Source organism: Scyliorhinus torazame, chromosome 3, assembly GCF_047496885.1.
Source record: "Scyliorhinus torazame isolate Kashiwa2021f chromosome 3, sScyTor2.1, whole genome shotgun sequence".
Lineage (NCBI taxonomy): Eukaryota > Metazoa > Chordata > Chondrichthyes > Carcharhiniformes > Scyliorhinidae > Scyliorhinus > Scyliorhinus torazame.
In genome coordinates this window covers 90,474,118-90,498,277 of record NC_092709.1, presented here as the reverse complement: position 1 = coordinate 90,498,277, position 24,160 = coordinate 90,474,118, and the positions used below count along the sequence as shown (strand labels likewise).

At 47.4% G+C, this 24,160-nt stretch overlaps 1 protein-coding gene across 5 annotated transcripts in view; it reads right to left on the bottom strand.

Moving 5' to 3' along the window:
• Nucleotides 1-24,160, bottom strand: part of sorcs2 (sortilin-related VPS10 domain containing receptor 2) — a 963,142-nt gene that overhangs the window by 95,802 nt on the left and 843,180 nt on the right. For all 5 annotated transcript variants that reach the window (XM_072495949.1, XM_072495950.1, XM_072495951.1 and 2 more), the window contains exons 15-17: nt 8,645-8,762; nt 5,554-5,687; nt 364-477 (exon numbers count right to left, since the gene is read on the bottom strand). In XM_072495949.1, coding sequence (XP_072352050.1) covers nt 364-477; nt 5,554-5,687; nt 8,645-8,762 — 366 coding nt within the window. The remainder of the gene's footprint in view (nt 1-363; nt 478-5,553; nt 5,688-8,644; nt 8,763-24,160) is intronic.

Here is a 24,160-nt window from a genome sequence, read left to right as displayed (position 1 = left end):
TGTTGTCCTCAAACTGGCTGTTCTGTTTCCTATAAGAGTGACTATATTTCAAAGGTACTGAATTGGTTGTAAAGTGCTTTCAGTATCCCAAGGTCATCCTAAATTCTTTACTATCGAGGCAGTGAAGACAAAATTTTATTCTATGAGATTCACATCCATGTAGGTATCTTATCAATACAGGTAAAAGATAAGGAGCAGGCAATTGCTGTTCTCAGGAAAATAAGCTCTAGCATTAGAGTATTAACTGTATGTCCCATGATAAGGTGCATGGAGACCAATGAAATGGGGAGGAGGGGACGGACTTTATTATGTATCTGCACTCACAGGCAGCTTCTATTTTTAACTGCCGTATGCAGTACCTACCCAGAGCTTCTGGTGTACGTCAGTCCAAATTTACAGTCCTCAGAGGGTGAATCCGGGTTGTACCAAAATGCTGGGACACACCTGCCATTAGCTTGCTGTTCAAAGCCATAGTCACTGCAAAAAATACAACAATGATCAAATAAAAACCAAACAGGTGAAACAACACAGGAATAGCCGTTCAACATTTGTCCGAGTATAAAACCAGTGCTGCGGATCAGACACCCAATATTGAAAACACTTAATTTTAATTTCCAGTTGTTTGGCAAGTTGAATATTTACCCTATGGATTCCATATAATTTATACATTGAGGAACTCCATTGAGTTATATCCAGAGGGGTAGAAATTTCTCATTAAGGTTCCAAACTGCTGTAAATAGCTCTTTGATCGGCCTTCACCTTGGCAGTGCTGAACACCAGTTGGAAATGGGACAGCAGTATGTGAATGGCCTTGTCTGCAGAAGTAGGCTTCTTATACATGGTGATAACTTGTTAGTTTTTTATTTCCAAGTTTTTCTCTACTTAGTATGTCATCACATCTGGATTATTATAGGAGGCCATTCGGCCCACCGAGTTCTGCTAATGTTTAAGTCAGAGATTTTACATTAAAGTCTTTAATATTAATTACATAAATACATCATAAATACATGGATACTCCATGTTAATGCCTACCCTGAAGGACCAATTGGGACACAGTCACTGTATGTTTATCTGGTGATTATTAATTGTTGACTAAAAAAAAATTAAGATAGTGCTTTACTTTGCAACATCTTTGAGGTTTCACTAAATCCATGGAGTTTGGGAAATTGCATATACATGCTCTGCAACTGCATGAAAAGCACACTAACCTTGATTACACACAACCTACAAAACTTTTCAAGAAGTCAACAGTACTGACAATATACCACTCAGCACAAATATTCAATTTAGCACTGTTAAGATAGACTTTGCAAATTAACACTTTCAATATAGAAAATAATGCTCCCATACCATCTCCCTCGCTTGCCAAAGTTTCTACTGCACAAGACTCTCCACTGTGGGGCACTAATTCACTGGTATCTCAATATTAAATTGAATTAGTGGCTTCAAATGCAGCTCTAAATATTTTCTCTTTTAATTCTGTTGCGAGTTGGTGTCAGATGGCAACAACATCCAGTCTTCTGTGATCAACTCACATGATTTGACAAGTAGTACTTTTGGGTTATATTTAATTGAATGATTCAGAAGAATATCACTGTTTTGATATGTTATGACTAAGTGCTAAACCACATAATCCACTTCTATGGTGGATTTTTAAAGTAAATACAACTGTAGTGCGGACTTCACACAGCAAAATGCTCAATGATTCAAGTTTTGATCTGTGCTGAGCTAGCTGATTTCAGCCGGGACTGAATTTGGAGCGCTGTAAAAGGGTTAAGGGAGATGGAGGTGAAAGAAAAAAGGTGAAATCAGTATTTCAGCTCCTGAAGTACATCCTCTAGTGCAGGTAGTGAATGCTGGCTGATAACTGGTTCAAACATGGGAAGCACTCATCAAACTGTAACACAAAACAAGTCAGAATCTTCATAAAGTTATAATATTCCTAGACAGTGGATTGGAAAAATGCTAATGTAATGCCCTTATTCAATAAGGGAGGGAGGCAGAATGTGGGAAATTACAGACCAGTTAGTTTAACATCTGTTGTTGGGAAATTGTTAGAATCAATTATAAAGGAAGGAATATCAGGACATCTGGAAAGTCAAAACGCTATCCATCAGAGTCAGCATGGTTTTATGAAGGGTGAATTATGTTTGACTAATTTGCGCAAGTTCTTTGAAGATGTAACAAGCAAAGTGGATAATGGGGATCCTGTAGATGTAGGGCGCGATTCTCCGGCCAAGTTGTGCTCTCGCTTGAGTGCAACGCGCCGGAGAATGCCAGGAGAGGCTTGCAGAGAGCCACCCGACAGATCCCACGTTTCTCGGGATTCTCCAAATTCCCATGAGATGTCGGAGTCGGAGCCCCGCCCCCAAATGGACGGGGCCGAATGACACTCACAGACGTAGGTCGTAAACCTATTTAAGACCTACATGTGTGGGTCCACTGGCCTCCCTTGATGCTTTGACCTCTCCGGGGAGGCTGCAGCCAGGCGTCGATCAGTGCTGGTCCACACAAACGTGGACTAGGCAGAACGGCACCGGGCCACCGGCGACCCCGGGTGGTCAGGGTGGCTCCCGGCCCTCCCCCTGGAACACTGACACCTTTGCACTGCCCAGCTGGTATCTTGGCACTGCCAAGGTTCCCGGATATCACTGCCTCGGTGCCAGTGCAAGTGTGCTCAAGTGCCAGGGTGGCACTGCCCAGGATCAGAGGGCGAGAGGGGTGATGTCCATGAAATAAGGGTGGAGGGGGGAGGTTTAAGGGTAGGGGAGTGCAGAGCAAATAGGTTAGGGCCTCTGGTTGGGTGTTCTAGAAGGGAAAGGGTGCTGTAATGGGGTTTGGGGGGCCTGAAGAGGGGGAACCCCAGGGACCCCATAGCAGGGTATCCTTACTTGGGGGGGGTGAGGAACTGTCCATGTGCGTGGGGGGTGACATTGCCCATGGGTGGGGTGGGGGGGATCCCCAAGCTCATTTAGAGATCAGGGCACCCTTTCAAAATGACGGCCCGATCTCTGAGTTCAGCTCCCCATTGCTAAAAAAAAGTTCTTAGTGTGGGCTAAACCGGTGAGAAACCCTCCAGGGCCTAAAAAAGTGACTGTGTCATTCAATAACGGTAGGGAACGTGCTGGCTCTCAAGAAAAGCCCACTACAGATTAACAAAGAACAAGAACAAACAAAGAACAAAGAAAATTACAGCACAGGAACAGGCCCTTTGGCCCTCCAAGCCTGCGCCGACCATGTTGTCCGTCTAAATTAAAATCTTCTACACTTCCTGGGTCCATATCCCTCTATTCCCATCCTACTCATGTATTTGTCAAGATGCCCCTTAAATGTCACTATCGTCCCTGCTTCCACCACCTCTCCGGCAGCGAGTTCCAGGCACCCACTACCCTCTGTGTAAATAAACCTGCCTCGTACATTTCCTCTAAGTCTTGCCCCTCGCGCCTTAAACCTATGCCCCCTAGTAATTGACCCCTTTACTCTGGGAAAAAGCCTTTGACTATCCACTCTATCTATGCCCCTCATAATTTTGTAGACCTCTATCAGGTCACCCCTCAACCTCCGTCGTTCCAGTGGGAACAAACCGAGTTTATTCAACCGCTCCTCATAGCTAATGCCCTCCATTCCAGGCAACATCCTGGTAAATCTCTTCTGCACCCTCTCTAAAGCCTCCACATCCTTCTGGTAGTGTGGCGACCAGAATTTAACACTATACTCCAAGTATGGCCTAACTAAGGTCCTATACAGCTGCAACATGACTTGCCAATTCTTATACTCAATGTCCCGGCCAATGAAGGCAAGCATGCCGTATGCCTTCTTGACTACCTTCTCCACCTGTGTTGCCCCTTTCAGTGACCTGTACACCTAGATCTCTCGGACTTTCAATACTCTTGAGAGTTCTACCATTCACAGTATATTCCCTACCTGCATTAGACCTTCCAAAATGCATTACCTCACATTTGTCCGGATTAACTTGGAATTTTGGGGGGAGAATCGTGCCCGTAGTATATCTGGCCTTCCAGAAGTCATTTGATAAGGTGCACAGAAGGTTAATTCACAAGGTTAGATCACATGGGATTAGGGGTCATTTATTAGCTTGGATAGAAGACTGGTTGACAGACAGAAGACAGAGTAGGGATAAATGGGTCTTTTTCTCGATGGTAAGATGTAACTAGGTAGGGTGCCACAGGGTTAGGTCCTTGGGCCCCAACTATTAACAATCTATATAAACGACTTGGATACAAGGATAGAAGGTTCTATACCCAGATTTGCAGACAACACAAAAATAGGTGGGACAGTAAGTTGCAAGGAGGAAATATGAACCTTACACATGGATATAGATAGGTTAGAAGAGTGGGTCAATATGTGGCAGATGGAGTTTAACATGGATAAATGCGAAGGCAACTATTATTTAAAAGGGGAGAACTTCAGGGTGCTCTGTTGCTTAGGGATCTGGGGGCCCTTGTTCATGAGTCACAGAAAACTAGCATGCTGGTACAGCAGATAATAAAGAAAGTGAATGGAATGTTGGCATTTATAGCTAAAGGAATAGAGTATAAAGGTAAGGAAGTGCTGTTGCAACTATACAAGGCATTGGTGAGACCACACCTGGAGTATTGGGTACAGTTTTGGTCCCCTTATTTGAGGAAAGATGTAGTGGCATTGGAGGCAATTCAGAGGTGGTTCACTAGGTTGATTCCAGAGATGAGGTGTTTGTCTATGAAGAGAGATGAACAGTTTAGACCTATACTCTCTAGCCTTGAGAAGAATGAGGGGAGATAAAATTGAGGTATACAAGATGAAAGGTATGGATAAATTAGACGTGGAGCTCGACTTCCTCTTGTGGGACATTCTTAAATGAGATGTCATCCATAGTCTTCGGATAAGAGATGGCAAATTTAAAACAGAGTTGAGGAGAAACTATTTCTCCCAAAGAGTTGTGAAATTCGCTATCCCAGTGTGTAGTGGATGCTGGGACGGTGAGTAAATTTAAGGAGGAGTTAGACAGATTTTAATTGTAATGGGTTGAAGGGTTGTGGAGAACGGGCAGGATGGTGGAGCTAAGGCCAGGGTTAGGTCAGTCATGGTCGAATGGTGGAGCAGACTCGATGGGCCAAATGGCCTCATTTTGCTCCTATATCTTATGAACTTATAAAGGAAGGGGATAAATTTGAAGAAAAATCCACACCAAGAAATGGTGCCAAAATTAATTACAAAACTACAGAGCTGGTATATGAAAACAAAACAAAAATCAGAAAAAGTCACAAATACTCAACAGGCCAGGGAGCATCGGTGGAAAAACAGTCGTCGGTATTTTAGGCCTCGAGCCCTCCCTCAAGGCAAAATTACTTGATTGTGTTCATCACATCTTCATATTAGCATATCAACAGGCCGGTATTCAAGTAAAAAGCATAAACCAATTCGGACAAACATTGTAATGATTTTTCAGTATTAAACTCTAGTATTTTACTGAGCAATTTCTAATATTGCAGTTTGTACTTCTAATATATTATACAAACTCCTGGTTAAACTGTCAAAAGAATAGGTAATTACCACTCAAAATCAGACTCTGTGCATTGGCAAGGTTTCGACGTAAAGGCAGATGTGAAGTTCTTTCCTTTAATACACCATGAGGATACTTTTCGCTTACGGAACTGTCTCTGCTCTCCCATGATGCAATGCTCATCCTAAGCAGAAACATGAGTATATTTAGATTAGTGCACTGTAGAATCATAGACAGATGGAGCACAAAAGGATGCTATTCGGCCAATTACGCCGATATTGGTTCCTTGGTAGAACAATCCAATTAGTCCTATTTCCCTGCTTTTTCCCCATTGCCCTGTACATTTTTCCCTTGAAGTATTTATTCAATTCTCTTTGGAATGTAACTACCGAATTTGCTTGCAGCACCCTTACAGGCAGTGCATCCCAGAACATTGCCAATTTGCTCTTGAATTGTGAAAATCACACAGAATGCATAACATCAAATATTGCCTACAGTAACAGGACTTCAGGTAAACAGCAGTCCCACCTATTATGTGCCACTTTGACCTGGATTTTCCTCTTGCGCAATTAAACCAGGAACAGGGAAATCAAAAACTTGCATAGAAAGTATTTCTGATTTTGTTGCACACAGCACCAAGATGGAATCTTTATATGTGGTGGTAACAAAGAAAATGAGATTAATAATATGGGGAGGAGGGGGACAGCACCCAACCCACAGCCCGGCAATCACATCAGTGTGAAGCTGTGTGACAATACGTGGATCAGCCCCGCAGCAATAAAGCACTGGGGACGTCATGTATATGTAGGTTGATGTTGCTAAACTATTTCTCCTCTCCCCCCCCCCCCCCTACACCACCATTAAAGATCCACATTAAAGCTCAGGGGATTGGACAGAGTACAAAAAAATTTGACAAAGTTAAGGAACAACTGTTCCAAGCATTCCATTTACAGATTATAATGATATCAGAACCTACTAACACTACAAGGAGCTTCTATCAATTTATAAAGCTGATACAGAGGCCTGTTTGAAGACACTTGAAAGTGAAAGTAGCCTTCTGAAGCTTGGAACCCAAGAGCATGCTGCAAGCTAAATTCCAAATGAGGGACCCCTCCTACTGTGAAAAATGTAGGAACATACGTTTAGACATAATAAGGTTTGGAAGAATACATTTTTAATAGGCCATATTCTCCTTATTTAATCTTATGTTATTTACAGGACAGATATAGCTGGGTATGTGCAATCAGTACCCAAGCTCGATGCTGACTGCTGTTCACCTTGTAATACTGCTTGCCTTATCTAAAGGATCTAAAGAGCTGCCAGTAGGGAATATACAACACACGAGTGTCTGGCAGAACAAATACCAGGAGGACAACAATAATGACAGCTTTTCCCATGGCTATACATATTAGTTCTAGCTGGTCTGAAGTGGCATCAGCGCATAGATTTTATCAAACACCGACTACATTTGAATCAGTCAAGCCTTTTACTGCAATAATAAAAACAAAGTCTTGTGGATCCTGGAAATCCAAAATAAAAACAGAAAATGCTGGAAAAAAGTCTGCAGGTCTGGCAGCATTTGTAGAGAGTTAACCTTTTGAGTCCGTACAACTTCTTCAAGATTGTTGATGGATTTTTGCAGCAGCTTTGTTGTTACATTAACTTTTAGGGATTTAATGACATTTAGAAGATCTTTCTTTAAAGCTGATGTTTGCAAATTGCTTCATTTTGTCCTCTGATGGGTTCTGAAGAGAGGGTTATTGGTCACAATGATTGATGAAAAGGTTTCACAGATTGTTTCCAGTTAATGTCAATTAATGTATATATTAATTTATGTTAAATATCTGGCAGTTGATTTTGATAATGTGCAATCGTGTTAAACAGGCAATATCAATTCAGCCATCTGGTATACATCTCTCTTGACTTCCATTTTCATTGTCAGCTATAGAAATAAAAATCGGGAAAGATGTATTAAGGTCAGCTGAATCAACATTAGTCATTTTGTATTACTGTCCAAAATGAAAATAATTTTTATAAAGTTGAAATTTAATGTGCCATCATCCTAATACTTAGAATGTTTCACACAGTTGGTGCCTTTCAGAACTGAACCTTTGATGTGGATAGGATTAGAAGGAAGGCATCTAATTGTGTGTGAAGTTGTTAACATTGCATGCCACAACAGGTGCACCTTGGTCACTTGCCTTCCAAAAGCCACAAAACGCAGCAGTACTGGCCTTGTAAGGTTGACATGAAGCTAGGATTCTACACATCCTGTGCAGCTTTCAGCAATTCCAGCAAATGTTCTTTTTTAAAAATATACATTTAGAGTACCCAATTCTTTTTTTCCAATTAAGAGGCAATTTAGCATGGCCAATCCACCTAACCTGCACATCTTTGTGTTGTGGGGGTGAGACACTTGCAGACACGGGGAGAATGTGCAAACTCCACACAGACAGTGACCCGGGGCCGGGATCGAATCCGGGTCCTCAGCGCCATGAGGTAGCAGTGCCAACCACTGTGCCACCCCGTCCAGCAAACGTTCTGAGGTAGGAATGTACCAAAATGGCTGAGAATTTCAGCCTCATATTTATGACCTGAATATCATCCCTCCTTTCAGAGTCTCAGCCACAAGGTGAGCAGAAAACTTGTTACCAAGTCTCTGTCAATGCAGAAGTTCACACCATTCCACAATAATACTGTGAGAGATACGCTTCCTCACCACATAAATGCAGATTAACCTCTTCGCAAAGGTACGGCTAACCACAATTGGTTATTATAAACCTGACACGTGGCATCTTGTGACATGCTCCGTTGATATTCCATGCTCTCTGTATTCCATTGCAATATTTCTTTTCTGCTTCTGGGTATATTACAGTCTTCACAATTGCTTAACACACTATGGTAATGCTTGGTTTTAGGATGGCTCAAAAGGACTAAAGTTTAGCTCTTTCTATCTAGTTGAAACCTCTTGTAGAACAAGGTCATGAACAGTAAGGTTCAATCTACATGGTCAAAATGCAAAAACTGCAAAGTCAGTGAAAATCTGTAAAAGGAAAAGGCAGGTTATGGTGTTTGCAGGTGTGACCAGCAGAAATGATTCATTTCCAGTATTTTTGTTTTTCTCACTTCAGTCTGCAATACCTGGTTCATCAAGTCCCATGAGTCATAGTCAGCAGGTAAACACTGTCTGCTAAAGGACGGCCTGAAGTCCACTTTTACCAGTTCCCAGTCTGAGCGGAAGCTGATGTGACCAAATATCCTGGAAACAGAAAGGACACCCAGATATTTCAAAACAGTTTACAAAAGAGCATTTGTATAAGGTGGAGGACTCTTTATGAATTTGCTTTTAGGTAATCGAGTGGCATCTAACAATCCATATTTTCACACTATTGTGTTATGCTTAGAAACAAAAATGAAAGCTTTTTGTTTCCCAACACAACAGTTAGAACGTTGCGTGATAAACTTTCAAAGAAAAACGATGCAAAATCACAAAGACAGACAAGGGTGTTGCCAACTGCCTTTTGGGTCAATTCAATCTCTAATGAAATGTTTTTGGTCACAAAAGACTTGCAGCATCTTCTACTCTGAAATGTGCGGGGAGTGGGAGCGAGGGAAACATCTGTCTATTTTCAAGCCACAGAAAAGGATGCTGCGCAACAACATTTTTGAGGTAAAAGCAAATTACTGCGTGTGCCGGAATCTGAAACAAAAACAGAAAATACTGGACAATCTAAGGAGGTCTGACAGCATCTGTGGAGAGAGAAGGGAGCTAACATTTTGAGTCTGGGTGACTCATTGTCAAAGCATTTCTGAGTTTATCACAATTATATCCCTATTCGTGTTATTTTTGTTGGGATTTTTAGTCACATTTTGCTTTAGAGAACCGACAGTCACTTTTCCTAAGTGTACTGGTCATGGATGGAAGGGATCGGGGTGGGGAGCACTGAGGAAGAATTAAAGACAGGATGTGACTCCATTTGCCGATATCTCTTACATGTGTAGACAATTAATGTGGAGAATGTGAGCATTCTGTAGCGTTCTCTGAAATTCTGTGCTCTTTTTGAACTTCAGTAACATTCCTTCGCTATGTTCAGCTGGTAATTTGCCCGAGAAAAAATGTTTACAATAACATTGAAAGTCGCCCTGGCAATTTGACTTGTTGAAGGACATTTGCAAATCAGCTCCGATATCGTTGAAATGCATTTTTGCAATATACCACTTGGGGGAGGTAATAAACAACAGGAAACTGATGCCTGGATATGTTGTTCTTGACACGACTAACCAAGAATACTGATTGATGAAACAGAAGATAAAACTTGTCCATGCAGTACACAGATGCTGTCAGCACACATGGCAAGATAAACCTGCAGAACTAATATTTTTAAACTTACCTGTGGTTTCACATTAATGAGGAGCAACCTCTAATTTTAGTCAAGACAAGACAGTCACAAGCCAGTCTGTTGTACCAGGGAAAACTTGCTCTGCAAATGCATGACCTTATTTTTCTGCTCGATTCAACCCCAGATTACTTTACTAAATGGAGAATACCTTGGTTTTATTGAAAATGCAAGGTTGGACTAAGTAAAGCCCTGCATTGTCCAATATCTCAACTGAGCTAATCACATTTGGATTTGCCGTGGGTTTCTGCTTTCCACTGTGATGGTTGCTTCATTGGTGAAACTTACAGGTTAAAGAAACTAGAGTAATGAGTAATCTTTATTCCTTATAAACAGAATGAGAAAATAACTGCTGAAAGTTTGGTTTTAACCGTTACTTCTCTTCAAATATCCCTTCTAGATTGCATATTTTCACTTATATTTATGAGTTAATCATGATTATTTTTCTTTTGATTTGATGATCTGCTACCAGTGTCTTCTTGCAGAAGGAGACTTAGCGGAATGACACAAACCTGCATCTGACCACCCGATGGCATGCTAGTACATAAACATGCTGATCCTCTGCGTTGTCTGGAGATTATTTCATCCTCCATAAATATTGAAAATCCAGCTTTTACTCAATGAATTTGAATCTCTATTTTGTTGTAGCTATTCTACTACAAGTATCAGTACAGGTTACTCTCTGCTTAACAGCAAGTCCACTTTAATTAGACCCTCCTTATTCCTTCTACAACAAAAATCATGTTAGGAGCATGAGTTTTTGTTGGACCCAGGTTCGATCCCGGTCGTGGGTCACTGTCTGTGTGGAGTTTGCTCATTCTCCCCGTGTCTGTGTGGGTCTCACTCCCACAACCCAAAAAGATGTACAGGGTAGGTGAATTGGCCACACTAAATTGCCCCTTAATTGGAAAAAAAAATAATTGGGTACTCTAAATTTCTATTTAAAAAAAGGAGCATGAATTTTTGTAATTGCAAATGATTTGTGGTTAAAGACTCCAAGCATTATGTTGTAAAATGTGCCACATAAACAAAGGAGAGCCTAAATTCAATCACTAGCCTGTGTTAACATTGTTGATCACAATTCAAATGATTTAGGTGCAATATCTTTGGAGTCAGTGGGAAAGATGAGGGAATCAGCCTGAATTCCCACTGCTACTCCACTCCTGCTGAGAGGTGTATATAGGTTTGGCTCATGGTGGGTAGAGGGTTTGGCTCAAGTAAGTGGCTAACAAAAACAAAATGTAACCTCAGAGCCAATGTTTATGTGTGAGATGCGGGTTTGCACTTGCAATTAAAGTTACCAGTGAAGTTACCACATTGGTCGTGCATTAGACTCCAACATACCCTTCCACTTTGCTCCCTGCTTTTTCTAAAATCTGATTTTATCATTCTAAATCTATCATTTAAAAAAAATATGTAAATCTAGAAAGGTCATCTCCAAGATAGATAGTGGGCGAAATTCTCCGGTATCGGCGCAATGTTCGCGGACCGGCGCCCAAAACGGCGCAAATCAGTCGGGCATCGCGCCGCCCCAAAGGTGCGGAATCCTCCGCATCTTGGGGGGCCGAGCCCCAACCTTAAGGGACTAGGCCCGTGACGGACTAATTTCCGCCCTGCCAGCTGGCGGAAAAGGCCTTTGGTGCCCCGCCAGCTGGCGCGGAAATGACATCTCCGGGCGGCGCATGCGCGGGAGCGGTAGCGGCTGCTCACGGCATCCCCGCGCATGCGCTGTGGAGGGAGTCTCTTCCGCCTCCGCCATGGTGGAGACCGTGGCGAAGGCGGAAGGAAAAGAGTGCCGCCCGCGGATCGGTGGGCCCTGATCGCGGGCCAGACCACCATGGGGGCATCCCCTGGGGCCAGATCGCCCCGCGCCTCCCCCAGTCCCCCAGGACCCCGGAGCCCGCCGCGCTGCCTTGTCCCGCCGGTAAGGTAGGTGGTTTAATCTACGCCGGCGGTACAGGCATTCTAGTAGCGGGACCTCAGCCCATCTGGGCCGGAGAATCGCGGGGCTTGCCCCGCCAACCGGCGCGGCGCGATTCCCGCCCCCGCCGAATATCCGGTGCCGGAGAATTCGGCAACCGGCGGGGGCGGGATTCACGCCAGCCCCCGACGATTCTCCGACCCGGCGGGGTGTCGGAGAATCTCGCCCAGTAAATGTATATGTCTTCTCCCTCTCTAAATTCAATGGTCTGCATTCCTGTCTTGGTTTTTAAAATCTTAATTATATTTTGCCACCATAGAGAAGGCTATTTTTCTGACTTATCCTCCCATTTCTATTCCACCCTCTGACACATAAGCTGCAACCTCTAACGAAGCAAAAACAACACCAATTACTCCAAAAGGAATAAAAAAAGGAGTATTCACGAAGGGTAGAAGACCATTTCTGAGTCAAACAAAAAGATAAAGGTTAATTATAAAAATTTTAGGGAATATTCCAGAGGGGAAGTTTAACTTAAAAGCCTTTGCTAGTTACATGGATAATTCTTCAAGATCTTCCACGCTTGAAAATTCTCCTTTCCTAGTAAGCATTATTGTACGTGAAAAGCAGCAAGGAAGCAATTCAATGGCCGGGGGATTGCATGTGTCCATCACATGTAAATTTTGTTTTGTTAAACTTGAACCTCCATTTAGAATAATCCTTCATCGTGTGAAGATTAATCCTTTTTCCCTGCCGAACTATTTTTAGAATACATCAAAATGACAAGACTCAGTCAAACACAAGTAAGCTCACTTTCCCATCTGTCTGTCAAAATCTCAAGTGATCTCAAAATAAACACCTGATGATGTAACTGTTTAATCTTTTAAAATGTTTCTGTTTGGAAACTTTCCGGTTAAACCAAGACTCAAAATGAGGGTGACAGATTTTACAAAGATAAACTACTACCACGATTGGCATGATTTCCTGCCGGTCACAGAGTTCTTAAGATCTTTTAAAAACAATTGAGCTAACTAAGCAGTTCACGAAAGTACAACATAAGCACATATTCTGACTCAGGGTTATTCGAACAAACTACAAAGTAAATAGCTACGGGAATTTATTTTTTTAGAACAATACCACTCTAAAATTAGAGCACGACTGAATAAAATGCATAATTATAAAGCATAAAAAGGAATTCATTACAGATGTATTTTTGACTATAGCTAGGAGCTTGGTTCTATAAATAGCTTTTTAAGGAGAAACTCATGCATTTCATTAGGGTACAAAAAGATTCAAGTCTGAGAGAAAAGTCCTCATTTCAATTCAGTAAGGGACTGAGAAAAACCACCCTGATCTCAGCTGCATGAGGCCTGGGTACATGTTACACCAAGCCGAATGTGCAGGCTCGTAAGTCTATCTCCACGCAATGCCAGCAGGAAGATTTCCCTCCCCTGACCGCTGTCTGAAGCTGAACCAAACTAACACAATCTTAATACCCTATTCGATCCTGAGTTGAGCTTCCTAATCCCACATCCTCATTACAACCAACCACTTTCATATCTTTTAACATTGCCGCTTTCACCTCGCTTCAACTGCTCCCCCCCCCCCCCCTCCACCCCCCACCCCCAAGACCTTTGCGCTCCTCCAATTCTGACCCTTTGTGCATCTCCAATCATCATTACCACTGGGGGCCGTGCCTTCAGCTGGCTCCCGAATTTCATTCCAAAACATTTCCACCTCACTACCTCACTCTCCTTCTTTAAGATGTTCCTTAAAACCTACCTCCGACCAAGCTTTGGGTCGCCTGTCCTAATAACTCCTTGTATGGCTCAGTGACAAATGCTGTTTGGTAATGCTACTGTAGAGCTTCTTAGGTGATTTTACTATGTTAAAGGCACTGTTGAAGAAGCACAATGTTGGGCAGTTGGAAGCCGGTGCGGAAAATGAAAGAAACCCCTGGTACTCTGGCTGGTCATGAGCACAAGTTTTGCATGAGAGACTTGGACATGGTGGGGAATGAGCTTGGAAGAGAGTAATGCTAAACTTTCATATATAGGGCCTGCTGCCTCTGACCCCCCACAAGGAAAATTATACAAAATGTTAAAAACACTTCCTTTTTTTGGCCTCTTCTGGCCAATATCTCTTTCACTTATTTGATCTGTCAGTAAAGCCGCAATCACTTCCCCACTCAGGCCCATGAGCAGACCCCAATCTCCATATTAAAGGACTCTGCTGTTTCCAGTGTGTGTCCTTCTCACTGGTATGTTGAAATTGTTGCCTGTGGGATAAGAATAATGCTAGATGTTGATACAGGTGAATCCTACCAGTGATACTTAGGTTGGGATATTCCGCCCCTGCTCTGGCGGGTCCCCCCAGCCACCACACCGGATGCAGCGAGCTATTCAAATATCCACTGACTCCAGTGGGACCGGAAGATCCCACTGGAAGATAGCTGGAAAATTTCAGCCTTAATTGCTCATTCACCCAGTTTGTAGCACACAGACAGGGCTATCACTGCCATTACATGTATTCCGGGCCAGAAACACTTGAGAGAAAAACACAGGTGCGAGCTAAACTTCCATCTGCTTCAATTAATGAGTTTTTAAAAATGCAATATCATGCCCATCTTACTGTCTTACGACAGCTTTGTATTTGGTGTTGAATGAATCAAAATTGGTCCCCACCACCCTCAGTATGTTGTTCTTCTGTGGAATCCTTCTGTTTCTGCCCTCTGTTAGTCCTTGCCTCCTCCCTGAACTCTGCCCCTCTTCCATTTGTGATGGTGAAGCAGGCAGCCTGTCATCCAAAGACTTCTTACTGCGGAACTGCTATTATTCTCCCTCCATCTGTCCAGAGGTGTTGGCTTCTGAAGACAGTGACAACAATCAAGAACTCAATGATGATTGTACCTACAACTCGCAACGTACAGTTCCGTCAACACAATGTGGCATGGGAATTCAGGGGCGGGATTCTCCGCAAACTGGCGCGATGTCCGCTACCCGCGCCAAAAACGGCGCAGATCACTCCGCCGTCGGGCCGCCTCAATGGTGCGGAATTCTCTGCACCTTTAGGGGCCAAGCCCTCACCTTGAGGGGCTAGGCCCACGCCAGAGTGGTTTCCGCTCCACCGGCTGGCGGGAAAGTCCTTTGGCGCCACGCCAGCCGGTGCCGAAAGGACTTCGCCAGGCGACGCATGCGCGGGAGCATCAGCTGCCGCTCACGGCATCCCCGCGCATGCACAGGGGAGGGGGTCTCTTCCGCCTCCGCCACAGTGAAGACCATGGCGAAGGCGGAAGAAAAAGAGTGCCATCACGGCACAGGCCTGCCCGCGGATCGGTGGGCCCTGATCGTGGGCCAGGCCACCGTGGAGGCACCCCCTGGGGCAAGATCGCCCCGCGCCCCCCCAGGACCCCAGAGCCCACCCGTGCCGCCTTGTCCCGCCGTTCAAAAGGAGGTCTAATCCACGCCGGGTGGCGAGGGTTGACAGCGGCGGGACTTCGGCCCATCGCTGGCCGGAGAATCGCCGGGGGTGGACCCGCTGACCGGCGCGATTCCCGCCGACCGGCACGCGCCGAATCTCTGGTGGCGGAGAATTCGGGACACGGCGGGGGCAGCCCCCGGCGATTCTCCGACCTGGTGGGGGGTCGGAGAATCGCGCCCCAGATTCCTCAGAAGCACTTTCTTAGCTCTTCGTCATCCATATACCAGGTGCATGGTAGCATTAAACTCAATTTTGCCTATGAATTGCTTAAACAACTGATTAATTGATAATTAAAGAAACCCCTTGTACGCTGGCTGGTCATGAGTGCAAGGTTTGCATGAGGGCCTTGGACGGGGTGGCGAGTGAGCTTGGAAGAGAGTAAGGAAGAGAGCTTGGAAGAAATACTGATGAATTTTTATGCATTTCCATAGCACATTGTGTTGACGGACCTGCATGTTGTGAGATATAGGTACAATCGTCATTGATTTCTTGATTGTTGTTGGTTAGTAACGCATGTTAAAGCAGGATGCATGCTCTCATCTGGGGACAGTTCAGATTATTAAATGGTTAGGGATGAAATTATAGTTTTTGCTTCATCACACAAAAGATTACTGACCAGGGGCGAGATTCTCCACTCCTGCGCCGGTTGGGAGAATCGCCTGGGCCGCCAAAATTTCCCGGGATGCCGGTCCGACGCCCTCCCACGATTCTCCCAAGCGGAGGGAACGGCCCGGTCGAGTTCTGCGGGCCACAGGCCGGAGAGTCACCTGAGACACCCAAAATGGCGATTCTCCGGCACCCCCGCTATTCTCAGGCCCGGATGGGCCAACCGGCCAGGCCAAAACGGCGGGTTCCCCCGGCGCCGTCCACACCTGGTCGCTGACGTTGGGAACAGCGCGGGAATGCTGGGGGGGGGGGGCGGCCTGCAAGGGGGGGGGGAATCCTGCACCGGGGGGTACCTCAAATGTGGGATGGCCTGCGATCGGTGCCCACCGATCGTCGGGCCGTCCTCTCTGAAGGAGGACCTCCTTCCTTCCACGGCCCCGCAAGATCCGTCCGCCATCTTCTTGAGGGGCGGACTCGGAGAGGACGGCAACCACGCATGCGCGGGTGACGCCAGTTATGCGGCGCCGGCCGCGTCATGTATGCGGCGAAAAGGCCTGGCGCGTGTAAATGACGCGGCCCCGATCCTAGTCCATTATCGGGCCCTGAATCGGTCGGGATAGGGGACGCTTCGCGCCGTCGTGAACCTCGACGGCGTTCATGACGGCGTGGGCACTTCGGCACGGGAGTGGAGAATCCCACCCCTGGTGTCCTTCCTCCAATCGTCAATAGAAAACATTTCCCACAAATAAGACAAATTTGTTTCCAAGACTTTACAAAGGATCCGGAAACTGTAATGCTCCACAAATAAACTCAGGCCCAGGAACTAGCAGCTCATCACAGACGTCAGCACTTCCGTGAACACTCAAGATCTTCAACCAATCTCGCAAGAAAATAAGCTCAAAAAGCACCATCACACTTCAAAATGTGATGCCTGGCAATTAACAAGCTGTAATTATAAAAACTAAAAAGGGTAATTATCAGCCCCGGGGCTTCACATACAACTGAAGTATGCAGGGAGCGCGTGTTGTGTAGATCAGCCTAATGTCACTGGCTAGAGGAACTTTATGAACAGTCCGAAAGATGGCAGCAGTTTAAAAAGAAGTCGATCAATTTGATTCAATTGGATATTTCAACATAATGCTGACAAACAGTCAGAGAATCCAATAACGTGGAACATGAGAATTCAGAGATAACTGCACATGCCAGGTCTGGCCATGCTGAGGGTGCATAAGGCCCCCCTTGACAAGTGTTTCAGTGGCAGCACTTCAGCAAGTCTGGATTCCAATTTGTTTAGATTAGGCATTGCTATCAATTTCCTGAGCACACTATTAACTAACGGTTCCTTTTTTTTAAAAGCAGAAGTCATGTTTGAAAAGCAGAAAGATGGTAAATTTTGCTAATGATTTTTAATATATTCATTCACAGAATGTCAATACTGCTGGCAATGCCAGCACTTTATTGGCCGTCCCTAATTGTCTCCGAGAAGGTGGTGGTGGTGGTCCACCAGCTGTAGTCCCTGTGGTGTAGGTACACCCACAGTGCTGTTAGGGAGGGAGTTCCAGGTTTTACAGTGAAGGGACGGCGATATGGTTCAAAGTCAGGACAGTAACAGCTTGCAATCACTAGCTTCCTCAGTTGCTCAAATTGTGAGAAAGCTTGGGTTGAATTGTCCACTTCGCGACACCGGAAGCGAGAATCGCGATCAGGCGGAGAATTGCTCAAATTGGGGGAAAAAATCCGTTTTGCGTCCAGCACCAATTCCAATGCCATGCTCCGGTCCCACGCTGGCGGTGAAATCGAGGTTTGCACCCTGCGCCGGCGGATCCATGCAGAACCGTCATTTGCATAAACGTTAATATACTTAGCCGGTTGGATAATTCATGCTCCACCTCTCCGTAACAATGTTCCACCCTCTAAGGCTCTAAAAAAGCCTCAATGATTGTCGGGCTTGCTGGGGGATTGCCTGCCCAGGCTGGGGGCAGTAGCGGAGAACAACTTGCTGCCAAGTCCGTGGACTCAGGGTGTCCTCCTCGGGACTAGGGCGGCCTGGTCAGACCACCATTGCTGCAGTTGTGTGTTTTAAATGCACCCCTTTGGTGCTACTTACGGGCTCCTGGCTGCTCACACTGCTGAGTACTGCATGTGTCCTGAGCCTCTGGTCACCTGAGTGAAGGTATGCTTGCAGTAGACAGTAGATGCCGTATCAGCCTCCCCGAACAGGCGCCGGAATGTGGCGACTAGGGGTTTTCACAGTAACTTCATTTGAAGCCTACTTGTGACAATAAGCGATTTTCATTTCATTTCATTTAATTTTCAGATGAGAACTGCTGGAAGATTTCTCAACTAGCACGATGAGGAAGGGGACCTTGTTTGATTGTTCTATTTCAAAAACAAATTTGGGCACAGCATGAAGTCCATTAAGGTGTTTAAGGAAGTTCTCAAGTGCAGCTGAGGGTTCAAATAGAGCAAGGGGTAGGAGAATGGAATGACAGCTCACTTCCTTTCCCTTACATATTTTTTCTAGATCGGTGATACATTTGCTAAATCTATCTACAAAACAGAGAGATAAGGGCGAAGATTCTTCAAAACAGCGGCTAAGTGTTGACGCCAGCATAATCGCCGGAGTGTTTCACTCCGGCATCAACGGGTCTCTTGGCCCAGTGATTCCGCAGCCCATAGGTGGCTAGCACGGCGCCAGAGTGCTCCAAGCAGCTCTGGCTGCTGATACGCTGCCCTGCACTTCCGGACGCGGGTTCGTGCATGCGTGTGGCGGCCGCTTCCACGCCAGCCCCGCACGACATGGCGGACCCACAAAGCAGGCCGGCGCGGTAGAATGTATGTCCCCCCCAGATCCCGCCCACCAATCGGTGGCCCCCAATCGTGGGCTTGGCCGTCGTGGAGGCCCCCCTGCCCCGGAGACTGATACCCCTGCCCCCCACCAGGACGGCCACCGCAGACATGATGCCAAGCTCCCGTCGGGTGGAACCATATGTGAACCACGCCGGCAGGAACTCGGCGTGCCGGTCGACCGCGGAGAATGACCACGGGGGCCCCTTTCAACGGCCCCCCGACTGGCGCTCCGTCGACCCAATGCGCGACTATCGCCGATTCTCCTGTCGCCAGAGGTTCACGTCCTGGCGTTGGACCCAATCGCGGGTCTGATGCCCCATTCTCCACCCCCGTGCCGAGCGCGATTTTGGCGTGGAGGCTCGGAGAATCCCGGCCAAGGAATCTGGGGCGAAATTCTCCATAAGCAGCGCGATGTCCGCCGAGCGGCGCCAACAACGGCGCAAATCAGTCCGGCATCGTGCCGCCCCAAGGGTACGGAATCCTCCACCCCTTGACCGGCCGAGCCCTAACCTTGAAGGGCTAGGCCCGAGCCGGACTGATTTCCGTCCCGCCAGCTGGCGGGAAAGGCCTTTGGTGCCCCGCCAGCTGGCGCGGAAATGACATTGCCGGGCGGCGCATGTGCGGGAGCGTCAGCAGCCGCTCACGGCATCCCCGCGCATGCGCAGTGGAGGGAGTCTCTTCTGCTTTCGCCATGGTGGAGACCATGGCGAAGGTGGAAGGAAAAGAGTGCCCCCACGGCACAGGCCCGCCCGTGGATCGGTGGGCCCCGATCGCGGGCCAGGCCACCGTGGGGGCACCCCCCGGGGTCAGTTCGCCCCGCGCCCCCCCCAGGACCCCGGAGCCCACCCGCGCCGCCTTGCTCCGCCGGTAAGGTAGGTGGTTTAATCTCGCCGGCAGGACAGGCATTCTAGCTGCGGGATTTCGGCCCATTCGGGCCGGGGAATCGCTGGGGGGGGGGCCCGCCAACCGGCGCAGTGCGATTCCCGCCCCCGCCGAATCTCCGGTGCCGGAGAATTCGGCAACCGGCGGGGGCAGGATTCACGCCAGCCCCTGGCGATTCTCTGACCCTGCGGGGGGTCGGAGAATCTCGCCCCAGCTGTCTATTTTAGAGAGAAAGTTTATTACATTTAAGCCTTACTACTAGTATAAATTAACCTCTACATAATGTTCAGCGTTTTCTGGGAGAGACTGAAATCTTGAAGAAAAGAAGAATTTGCTTTAAGTCCCAGGTGTGAATATTAAGAGCTTGGTTTTCACAACTCAGGAGTTCAGCTTTATGGACTTGGTGTATTGTTCACTCTATCATTACTGTCAAGCTAGATGACGAACAGTGGTTCAATGAGAAGTTTAGAAGGGCATACCAGGAACAGCACCGGTATAGCTAAAAATGAGGTACCAATATGGTGAGGATATATCACAGTGTTACATGCATGCTGTAAATAAGAGTTCAGCAATCCCAGAACAATGACTCAGATCAAAGCTCTGTCCAGTCATGAATAGTGGTTGACAATTAAACTAACAGGAAGAGGCGGGGGTCTGTGAATATCCCCACCCTCACTTATGGCAGAGCTCAGAACCCGAGTATAAAAGGGAAAGCTGAAGGGTTTTCAACCATCCTCAGCCATTGGTTGATTCATTTCAGCCTCATCTTGAGATCCTCACTGTCATGATATTCAAACACACACATCATGATGGATACACTAACAGGCAAATCAGAGTACACAACACCACAACCAATCACAGACAAGAACACCAACCACATAAAAAGCACGAGCACGACACCTGGGGGTCAGTAGGTCTGGGGAGAAGGGAACAAGAAAGAGCTGTTGAAACACCACAAGCAGGGAGCCCCCCACGTGCAGAGTGCAAAGACCAAACTGTAAATAGTGAGTTTAAATAAAGAAGCGTTGTACCATATGCAACTGTGTTGGCTCATCTGTGTGTCAGAACACCCAACACCACATGGTACAGGAGTGGATCGATACCTGCCTACTAACCTGCCATTCTGGACATGGACCACACCGGCAAACCGCAGCCGATGCAAGTCACGGGGAACCTAGGCACCAACTGGAAGCTCTACAGGCAGCGATTTGACCTGTACATCCGTGCCACCGAAAAACAGAATGTCTCGGATGATTCGAAGATTGCAATGCTCCTCTTCTACGCAGGCCCGCACCCAACCGATGTCTTTAACTCACTGGTGTTCGAAGAAGGCGAAAACCAGGCCAAATATGACACGGTCATCCTCAAACTGGACCAGCACTTTCAAGTTGAAGTAAACGAAAGTTTTGAAAGATACATCTTTCAGCAACGCCTGCAAGGTAAGGAGGAGCTTTTTCAACCCTTTTTGACGCACCTCCGGATTCTAGCGCAGTCCTGCGGTTACGGCACCACTACAGAGTCCATGATCAGGGACCAGATTGTTTTTGGCGTTGCCTCTAGTGGCCTACGCCAGCAGCTTCTTAAAATGAAAAGCCTCACCTTAGCGTCTGCTGTGGAAGCCTGTGTCCTCCATGAAAATGCTACCTGCCGTTTTGCCCGATTTCAGGCGTCCGAGTTGGCACGGAGGGGGTCCCCAGCCGTCGAATCGGCAAGCCAGGCCGCCCACGACGTCGAACGCATCCAGGCCGTCGATTTCTTCCCGCCCCACGGCCCGGACGACAGCGGCCGCTTCCCGCGCTTTTCGCGGTCTCCCGCGCAGGTGCGCGCCAAAAATAACGGCCACAACGAGGGACGCACTGCGCAGGCGCGCCCACCGCAAGATCGCACTGCGCATGCGCAGTGGCGCAACGAACGCCGTGACGTCATGACGTGCAGCAATTGTGGAGGTCTACACTTAAAAGGGCAATGTCCTGCAAAAAACCGACAGTGCAACAGATGTGCCATGATGGGCCACTACGCAGCCCGCTGTCGTGCGGCTCAACCCATGGATCCGGCGCATCCTCGACAACCTCGCACACGAGTCAGGACCGTCCAGCCCACGCATCAAGACTTCCAGTTAAGTGATGCAGATGACCAGGATGCCTTCCGAGTTGCCGTCATTGATGTCAACAAGGTCAATGCCATCAATCCAGCCGATGAGTGGTGTGCCACCCTGACGGTCAACCGATCGCGCGTCGCCTTCCGTCTGGACACCGGCGCATCCGCCAACCTGATTGCTTACTCTGCAGTCCAGGCCATGAAGGTCAAACCACCCATCACACCATCCCGGCTTAAGATGGTTGACTATAACGGGAACGTTATCCCGTCCATAGGATCTTGCCAGCTACAGGTGACTCACAAGAGGTACACGGCCACACTCCCCTTCGAAGTTGTGGGCTCATCAAAGGACTCGTTACTGGGCGCACAAGCGTGTAAGGTCCTTCACCTGGTACAGCGCATTATGTCTCTCTCTCCAGATGAGATATCCGACTTCCCGGATGCTGAGTTCCACGCGAATCTCCATTCCCTCCTCGCTCACAACCAGGAGGTTTTTGAAGGCATGGGGACATTGCCACACACGTACAAGATTCGACTCAGACCGGACGCCATCCCTGTCGTTCACGCACCTCGCAGGGTTCCTGCGCCTCTCAAAGACCGCCTCAAGGCACAACTGCAGATTCTTCAGGACCAAGGGGTCCTATCCAAGGTCACGGAGCCCACGCCATGGGTCAACTCCATGGTCTGTGTAAAGAAGCCCTCTGGCGAGCTCCGTATATGTATAGATCCAAAAGATCTGAACAACAACATCATGCGGGAACACTATCCCATCCCGAAACGAGAAGACCTCACCAGCGAGATGGCGCGAACCAACATATTCACTAAATTGGATGCGTCCAAAGGATTCTGGCAGATCCAACTGGACCCGGCCAGCCGAAGACTATGCACATTCAACACCCCTTTTGGCAGATTCTGCTACAACCGGATGCCATTCGGCATCATTTCGGCATCTGAAGTATTCCACCGCATTATGGAGCAGATGATGGAAGGCATCGAAGGGGTACGTGTATATGTGGACGATATCATCATTTGGTCCACCACTCCGCAGGAACACATGCATCGTCTTCGACGTGTCTTTACCCGCATACGGCAAAATGGCCTGCGTCTCAACCGTGCGAAGTGTGCTTTCGGCCAGACGGAGCTGAAATTCCTCGGGGACCACATCTCAAGGTCCGGGGTCCGTCCCGATGCAGACAAGGTTAGCGCCATCACAGCCATGCCACGACCGGCTGACAAGAAGGCTGTCTTAAGATTCCTGGGCATGGTCAACTTCCTTGGGAAGTTCATTCCCAACCTGGCTTCTCATACAACAAACATGCGCCATCTCGTAAAAAAATCGACGGAATTCAACTGGCACCAATCGCATCAGCGGGAATGGGCGGAGCTCAAGCACAAACTGGTCACGGCACCAGTGCTGGCCTTCTTTGACACGACTCGCCCTACAAAGATCTCAACAGACGCCAGCCAATCTGGTATTGGAGCGGTACTCCTGCAAAAAGACAGCACGTCATCATGGGCCCCGGTTGCGTATGCCTCACGAGCCATGACCCCTACCGAACAGCGCTACGCGCAAATCGAAAAAGAATGCCTGGGCTTGTTAACTGGACTGGACAAGTTCCACGACTATGTGTATGGCCTGCCACGATTCACGGTCGAAACTGACCACCGCCCCCTGGTCAACATCATTAACAAAGACCTGAACGACATGACTCCTCGCCTCCAGCGCATCTTACTTAAACTCAGGAGGTACGATTTTGAACTGATCTACACTCCGGGGAAGGAACTCATCGTGGCGGACACTCTTTCCCGAGCAGTGAGCACACCACCAGATGCAGAGGGGTTCGTGCGTCAAATTGAGGCACACATGACTCTGACAGCAGCAAATCTGCCAGCTGATGATCCTAGTCTGGCCCACATACGCGCAGAGACGGCGACTGACCCTCTGCTGCAGCGAGTGATGCGCCACATGACGGAAGGGTGGCTAAAAGGGCAGTGCCCCCAGTTTTATAATGTGCGAGATGATCTCACCAATATAGACGGGGTCCTTATGAAATCGCATAGGATCGTTATTCCACACAGTGTGCGCCAGATGATTCTTCGTCAACTACACGAAGGCCACTTGGGCGTCGAAAAATGCAGACGAAGGGCCCGGGAGGCGGTATATTGGCCGGGTATTAATGAAGACATAGCCAACATGGTGCTCAACTGCACAACCTGTCAGAGGTTTCAGCCGGCGCAACCTCCGGAAACACTTCTACCACACGAGATGGTGACGTCCCCCTGGGCGAAGGTGGGTGTTGACCTATTTCACGCGCTCGGCAGAGATTACATTGTCATTATAGACTACTTCTCAAACTACCCGGAAGTCATGCCTCTCCATGATCTGACGTCGTCCGCAGTCATTGGGGCCTGCAAGGAAACGTTTGC